The following is an 8,740-nucleotide window of genomic DNA, read 5'->3' on the forward strand; positions in this document are numbered from 1 at the left end:
TATGCGCAACAACCTTATGCTGCGACTTGGGAATGTTAGGGTTCTGAACTGTAAATCTAGTGTTGGAAGCGTTTTTGCTAAAATAACAAGAGTATGGGAATCACATAAACAACATCAAATAAAGCAATAAACAAGATCAGAAAAACTCATAAAGAAGGAAAAAAGTAAACTAACCTTGATGAATCCATGGAAGATAATAGCAGGGAGATTGTTTCGAAGAAAATTATGAACTATGAAGATTTGCAGAAGAAATAGTATGAATATGAAGAAGAACTTAAAAAGATTGAGGTAGAAGAAAAGTTGCAATAATGGAATTTGCAGAAGAACGATGAAGTTGCAGAGAAGATAAAAAGAAAGAAGAAGAGAGTGAAAAGGAATATATATAGAGGGAATTTCTCCTAGAGAACATAAACACGATTAATACGGAAATATATAAGCGGTTAAAAAGTAACGGTTACAAAAGACGTGTCGAGAATAAATGGAAGAAAGAATACGTGTGATAAATGCAGAATATGAAAACATGAGCAGCTGCGGCATTTCTCACATCATTCTCTACTTTGCAGAGAAGATATGAGAAGAGGAAAGATGTAGGATCAGAATCTCGCAATGACAATGTTTCAGCGAAACTATCAATGACACAACACAACAACGTCGCAGAACAATTTCAGAAATGATAAAATAAATGACGTCAACTAAGATCAGGAGAACGATATGATAGTCCTGCGAAAATTAGAGAGTTTGCGAAATTAACATTTGTAAGGTTGCGAGAATGTCGCAGACCATGCCTGAAAATAAAGGACAGATTAGCTGTCATCCACTACGTATTTCCTTATAAATAGTTGTTCGAGTTGTAAAGAAGGAGAGAGATCTTTTTTTAGTAAGAAACAAGTAAATATGAGAGAGAAAGTCTAGAGCAGAGATCATTCTTGATTTCTTTATCTTTTCTTGTAAGAATATTCAGATATTGATAAATAAAATTAAGAGTGTAAACCTAAAAATGAGTTGATTAATAGTGAGATCATATGAGGGGTGTAGTGTAGGATTTCCTGCAACTACAATGAAGATGCAAATGGAGGCAGATAGAGTCATGGACCGTGCCATTTCTTTAAATAATCAACATAAAAGTCTTCTTTCGCGATAACAATACTACATGGATTGTAAGCTAAACAAGTTACTCTCCTTGGACAGTGGCAAAATGAATGAACGACAATATGCTATATGGACTAAGCAAATGGATAAAGTCAAGGCCGAACAAGTCCGGGCCGATCAAGTCCGGGCCGATCAAGTGCAGGCCGAATAAGTCCCCCACCAACAAACTGGAGTCCCTCCTCAACAAACTCGACAATATGTGAATGTGGATGACGAAGATGATGTTCCGAAGAAAACGAAGAGGAATTCAGTCTTGTTAATGAATGAACATGTTTAGTTTAATTCAGTATAGTTAAGTTTAATTTAATTCAGTGTAGTCGTTTTAATTTAGTTCAGTTTAGTTTATTTAAAATTACTTTTAATATAATTGTCTCAATTTTAACAAACAACCTTAAATTAGAAAACATATTAATTAAAATAAACAACAACTTTTAATATAATTGCCTCAATTGTACACGTTTATCTCCCTCTCCCTCTTCCTCTCCCTCTCCCTCGCCCCCCTGCACCGTCTGCTGCTCCTCTTAAAGCCCAAAGGTGCTTTTCTAATTTTTGTCTTAGTTATGCATAAATTTCTCGATTGTGGAGTCCGTCAGTGGCAAGTCTATATTCTCTTGCCGGCGCCCACGCTCTACCACAAGATCCTTGGTTAAATCTTCATCTGGGAAACTAGTCCAGGTTGGGTCACGCCTGGTTTCTTCAATGACCATGTTATGCAGAATAATACAAAGTCAGCATAATTTTATTCATTTCTTGAATATCAAAAAAGCGCGCCGACCCAGCTATGATGGCAAACTTCCTTTTCAATATGCCAAAAGCGCGTTCAACATCCTTTCTGCATGTCATTTGTTGTGAGTTAAAGTACTGCATATCCCTCGAAGTCGTCGGACCAAATCCCACATGTTTATAAGCTTGAACCATAGTTGACTATTCTGGATAGATTCCGTCTACTAGATAATAACCATGAGTATAGTGATTACCGTTGATGGTGAAATTACAGTGCGGCGCGACCCAATTCTTAAGATCTTCAAACAATGGTGACTTATATAAAACGTTGAGATCGTTATTTGAACCCGGGAGTCCAAAAAAAGCATGCCAAAACCAACAACCATAAGTAGCTGAAGATTCCAAAATTACAGTTGGTTTTGGATAATGACCCTTATATTGGCCCGCCCATTCTATCGGAAACGCATGCCACGTCTAGTGCATGCAGTTAAGACTACCTAGCATTCCTGGAAAACCCCTCTCGGTGTTTTCTGCAGTTATTCTTTGAACATCTTCCTGAGTAGGCTTTCTTAAAAAGGTTGTACCAAAATGCTCGACTATTGTTTCGCAAAACAGTTTGAGATACCTAAAGGAGGTTGTTTTCCTAATACGGATGTAATCGTTCGTGGAATCCGCTGGTACCCCGTAACATAGTATACGGAGGGCCGTAGTGACCTTTTGTTCGGGACTAAAATCTCGTATATGTCGTGCATCATACTGATAATTAAATAAAGGTTGTACCTGACAAAGCTCGACAATAATCCTTTGCGTCAAGTTGCGGCCCATGCAGAATCGACCCTGAAAATTCTCATCGGAATACACACAGTCATGATTACAATAATCATGCATCAACTTTTCGTGGTAAAAATGGCGATTCCGCCACGTCCATCTTCTAGTCGCAACTTCATATGGCTCTAACGGCGTTGGTATGATCCCGGTTTGTAATTGCAACATAAAATTTCGTCTTCTTCTATCTTGATCTGCATCAATATCCATTTGACGCAAAAACTCCATACATATTTCTTCATCTTCTTCGTACAACATGTCATCCATCTCCATATCATCCCCAGAAGAATCAAAATCAGAATTCATGATTGAAAATTGAGAGTAATTGAAACGGATGAAAGATTGTTGTGTATCTGTGAGATCAAATTCGAGTCGTATTTATAGAGTTGAAAACTAGCCGTTCCGGTGACCGTTAAAAAGTTGTCGTTACCGTTGGCGGTCGTGCCTCAAACGCTGGCGCACGTAGTCCTGTCGCAGGCGTCAGTTGCAATAGCGCCAGCGCTTGTAGTTCCAGCTTCTGAGTTTATATAGCGCGTTTAACTATTTATCGCTCACTTCTTTTCCATAATGGAGAATCCTGTTTGACCATCCACGTAGCTTAACAAACAAATGTATTTGAACATTGCTATAGGAATTGCTCTAAGACTTGCTGTAAATAACCCAATCACTACGGCAAGTTGGTTGGTTTGTATGGAGAGTACCCGACCGGACCAAGGTGCAGTCCTTTTGACAGTATTCATGTAAACCCAATAAATCCAATCAACAATTGGATCACCAAATATGAACAACAAATCTTAAAAGATCTTAAATACATTCTTCTAGGAATACCTCGATATCTGTGTTACTGTTACATCGAACAGTTCATATTCACTCAGTTAATTTTTGTTGGTGACCACAAGATTAATTATACTAAATTACAATTATATCTTAATCAATCTTTAATTGATAAATCCCTCACCGTTAAATTCAGTATTAAAATGTTTTTACAGTTCATTAATGGAATCTCTATCCTTCTCCTATATAAAAACAACATACCATGACCATTTTCGATACGTGTTCCTATCCTGCTATGTTTCAGAAAAAAACAGAGCAAATCAAAAGCAAAACCCAGACAAATATCTCTTTCAATAAAAGACCCCTCATTTTTCTCTGATTCATTTTTCTTTGTAGAAATCGATTTACAGATTGAATCAAGAGAAACAGAGATTTGGGTTTTTCAAAAGCTTCAATTTTCAAATCTGGGGTAATCTTAAGTTTTCAAAATGAATCGATTTCAAGGGAAATTCGAAGGTTTCTTTGCTAACAGATGGTTAGTATTTGTAGCAGCAATGTGGGTACAATCAGTAGCAGGGATTGGTTATTTATTTGGAAGTATATCACCAGTAATCAAAAGTTCATTGAATTACAATCAAAAACAAATTGCTAGATTGGGTGTAGCTAAAGATCTTGGTGACAGTGTTGGATTTTTAGCCGGTAGTTTATGTGAAGTTTTGCCTATTTGGGCTGCTTTATTGATTGGTGCTATGCAGAATATGATTGGTTACGGTTGGGTTTGGCTTATTGTTACTCATAGGGTTCCTACTTTGCCTCTATGGGCGGTAAGTTACTTCATCATCCACTTTCTATTCAATTTTACAGTTCTAAGTATTTGGTGATGTTTTTTTTGAGCTAATTTAGGTATGAAATGGTGATTTGGTGTTTTGATTTAAGTGTACAGCTGTATGAATATGAGCTAGCGATTTTATTCTGAATTGGTGTTTTTGGGGATTTTGATTCAGTTTAATTGATTTGACTCTCTTTGTATTTGGATTCATTTCTAATATTTGGATGAATAAATGAAATCAGATAGTGGATTTGCTTTCCAAATTCCAGTCAGATCATTCAGAAATGAGGTCATTGAATATCATCAAATTCTGAATGAGCTAGTGAATCTGGTCATACTAATCTTCTAAAGATGTTCTTTCATTTGTATAATGACAACTGTATACACAGGGCTAAATCATGGCTCAAAACTGGGTTCTTTTTTCGTAGGAGTTTTTTTTTTGGTATATTCTTGATCATTTGAGTCTGGACCAAGTCAATTATATGATTGTGGTTGGGGGCACTAGGGGATAAAGTAGATTCGTTATGGAAATGTTTCTCACATTGTATTTGTTCCAGAGTCTTTGTCGTCTGTGCTCAATGCCTGCTTGAGTAGTTGAAAAGGTTTTGTGTCTAGTCTTTGGTTGCAGATTTTAGGGAAGTAACTGCTAATGGGTTTTAAGCTGGCTTATGATGTACTGTTTTTGGCTAAAATGATCACATGAGGGATGAGCACTAAAAATGCGAAAAGTTTGCGTATTCTCTGCTCTCGTTGGATGAGTTCATGGCAATTTAGTAACTAACTTTCAGCTGCATGGATCAATGAGAGTATCAACCTTAACGGTGAAGCAATGTCTAGCACTTCACTGGGTACTTTCTTCAAGTGACTGTCTTCACATACAGTTATTCACAAGTTGTTCACCCTGCAATGATATTTTCTAAAATAGCTCATACATATGTTTGAGAAACCTGAAAGTATAAAATCTTATCGGCACAACTAGGATATTGCTACAAGATCAAGATTTAATTTTCTTAATGTGAACGTCACTTTACCATGGTTTAAGTTTTTGACCAAGTTTTTGTTATACAGATGTGCATTCTTATATTTGTCGGAACAAATGGAGAGTGCTACTTCAATACCGCAGCACTGGTTTCTTGCGTTCAGAACTTCCCTAAGAGTCGAGGTCCAGTTGTTGGGATACTTAAGGGGTTTGCAGGTTTGGGTGGTGCTATTATGACTCAGGTTTATGCTCTGATTTATGACCCCGATCATGCAGGAATTATCTTCATGGTTGCTGTTGGGCCAACCATGGTAGTCATTGCTCTCATGTTCATTGTCAGACCTGTTGGTGGTCATAGACAGCCTCGGCCTTCTGATGCTTCAAGCTTCACATTTATCTACAGCGTGTGCCTTGTTTTGGCTGCCTATTTGATGGGAGTCATGCTTGTTGAAGATTTAGTTGATGTTAGCCACTCCGTGATCGAGATATTCACAGCTATATTGTTTATTCTCTTAATTCTGCCCATCATAATTCCTGTGACTTTGACATTCTCGGGTCAGAGATCTTCTGTAGAAGAAAGACTTCTACCTGAAGCTCCATTAGCAACCGTATCTAGCAAGGATTTAAGTACGGAAATCATTTTCAGTGAACTTGAAGACGAGAAGTCCTCGGAAGAAGAGTCGCTTTCAGTGAATGATAGGAAAAAAAGAATTGCACAGTTGCAAGCAAAAATTAATAGAGCTGCAGCAGAAGGAGCGGTGAGAGTTAAGAGACGAAAGGGTCCACATAGAGGCGAGGATTTCACCTTGACGCAGGCATTGATAAAGGCAGATTTTTGGCTCATATTTATTTCCCTTCTTTTGGGGTCTGGATCTGGCTTAACTGTTATTGATAATCTCGGTCAGATGAGTGCGTCTTTAGGATATGATAACCCACATATATTTGTATCCATGATCAGCATTTGGAATTTCCTTGGTCGTATTGGTGGTGGCTTCTTCTCCGAGATTGTTGTAAGGTACAGCCTATTTTCATTTTTCATGCTGTCCATGGCTTAATATTGATTTTATGTTATGTCCTTTTTTCCGATGCTTGATCTATTTGCAATCTTATTACCAGGGATTATGCATACCCAAGACCAGTAAGCATGGCTGTGGCACAAGTCATAATGGCAATTGGGCACTTCTTCTTTGCTATGGGGTGGCCTGGAGCCATGCACATTGGTACGCTACTGATCGGACTTGGGTATGGTGCCCATTGGGCTATTGTGCCAGCTGCTGCATCGGAGCTTTTTGGACTGAAGAAATTCGGAGCTCTGTACAATTTCCTCACACTTGCAAATCCTGCAGGATCCTTGGTTTTCTCTGGTCTTATAGCTAGTTCTATATATGACCATGAAGCTGAAAAACAAGCTCAAATGCACAGCAACCTAGCGCACACTTCTAGAGGCATGCTCCAAAGGATTACAGATGTTATAATGGCAGCAGATGAACCACTGAAATGTGACGGCTCTATCTGCTTCTTCCTTACTTCCATGATAATGTCAGGATTTTGCATCGTCGCAGTTGTGTTGAGCTTGATTCTTGTTCACAGGACCAAGGTTGTGTACGCCAGTTTATATGGAAAAACTGGAAGTTTCCGTACATGAGTTGGGACGTTTTGACAACTCTATGGAGTGTAAGATTGTTTCTGTGAGGAGATTATGGTTTTGTTTTGGCAGGCTTGTAATATGTATGCAAAAGGTTGTGAGAAAGAAATTTCCTCTTAGCTGTCTCTTTTTCGCGAAAATGAAGAACAAAAGCATCGGACATGAGCAGCTTTTTAAAGAGAGAAAGTAGAAGCACAATTTCCCTAATGAGATTCAGAAAGACATACAACCACAGACAGCAAGTTGGGTTTTTCTGTTTGCTCTTTGTTTAGTTAAGCAGCTGGGGTTGGAAGGCTTGGAGATGATCACGGAAGTGTTGTGTAAGTTTTTAAGAATCCGATTTTTTGTGTTTGTACATCGAGTCACTTTGTTGTTATTGGTTTGGACATCGCCGATGAATGTCATTTATAATACAGGAAATCTGGGAATAAAGAATATGATGTTGGTTTCTCTATATGTTGAGGTCTCACAGATAGGAAGACATGAGACCTCTTTGTCCCTCCTTTTAGCTTTATGTCCACCTGAAAGCGCAAATTGTGCTCATTAGTTGTATAAAGTTTCCCTGAAATGGATAACTTCACTGAAATAGCTACTGATGATTCTTGTGATCCTTCAGCGCAATGTGTGTTCCTGACGTGGTTTGCGAAGGCAGCTAACACCCGACTCTTTCGCGATCCTATGGCTCAGTGAGCCTATGGTTCACTATGGCAAAATAGACAGGTTCTGTAATAGTTTCCACTTCTCCCTTCAGAGAATCCTCAAATCAATCCCAAGTTCAAAGCATGCATCAAACAAGCAATTACCTGAAACGAAAGCAAGCATGCAATGTCATGCTAAAGCATGAACTCCAAGATACTCAAAGCTTTGAAAGGAGATACTTGTAAGGCGCAACTTCTTTGAAATACAGAAATGCAATTCTGAACACGCGAATGAGCTATACATGATATAATCCTACATCCAACGGATAAGATAAACGAGTGCACCATGGTTAGATAAATGGACGCACCATGCTTACCCTTTTCTGGAATATGAGGTAGGTCCATAAATACAGGAACCAGTGAACCCTGATTAAGGTTAGTATCTTTTAGGTGGTCCATGTAATTTGATGATTTTTAACCATAGAAAAAGTGACTGACTACACCACCACCACTATTAACTCTAGTTAAAACTAACCCATGGAGTTAGTTAACCTAACCATGGACTATGGTAAACCTAAACCAAAGCATACCTAATTCTAACTCATGTATGTGGTTAGGATTTAGCAGTTGGGACCCACTTTTTAATTACAAACATGTTATTATTGGGACCACTTCTTCTAATTAAAATATCAAAATTGACTAACTAAACAAACAAATTGTACTCTTTTCCTACACTTATTCATGGAATTATACATATACAAAAGTTAAAAAATAAAAATAAAAATAAAATAATCCAAACAAGTGCAATAAATTAGCCTAGTTTAATTGGGGGCCATAACTTCTAATTGGGGGCCATGAAATTTTGTTTGCCCCCCAAATTTTTCAGGGGTGTAAAAATTGGAAGATGAATATACTATTTTATCCTTGATTAATATTTTTTTTTCAAGTAACGACCCTTCACCGACATTAACGACAGTTTAGGGTCGTCATATACATCATGATCAAAACAATAACGACTCTAAACTGTCATACAGTAACGACTTTTTTTAGAGATTAACGACAGTGTATAACGACATTTCTAAAACATTAACGACTGTTTAAGTCATCAAATGTGTAACCAAAACAGTAACGACCCTTCCAAAGGGTCGTCAGGGAATTGATCATTTTTATGACGACCC

At 37.8% G+C, this 8,740-nt stretch overlaps 1 protein-coding gene across 1 annotated transcript; it reads left to right on the forward strand.

Moving 5' to 3' along the window:
- The first annotated feature begins 3,737 nt into the window (after positions 1-3,737).
- On the forward strand, positions 3,738-7,378 carry LOC113281057 (protein NUCLEAR FUSION DEFECTIVE 4-like). Its single transcript, XM_026529699.1, has 3 exons — positions 3,738-4,295; positions 5,369-6,294; positions 6,396-7,378. The coding sequence occupies exons 1-3, from the start codon at positions 3,960-3,962 to the stop codon at positions 6,922-6,924; spliced, it is 1,791 nt and encodes a 596-aa protein (XP_026385484.1). The 5' UTR covers positions 3,738-3,959; the 3' UTR covers positions 6,925-7,378.
- The last annotated feature ends 1,362 nt before the right edge of the window (positions 7,379-8,740 follow it).

The sequence above is a fragment of the Papaver somniferum genome, chromosome 5, assembly GCF_003573695.1.
Source record: "Papaver somniferum cultivar HN1 chromosome 5, ASM357369v1, whole genome shotgun sequence".
Lineage (NCBI taxonomy): Eukaryota > Viridiplantae > Streptophyta > Magnoliopsida > Ranunculales > Papaveraceae > Papaver > Papaver somniferum.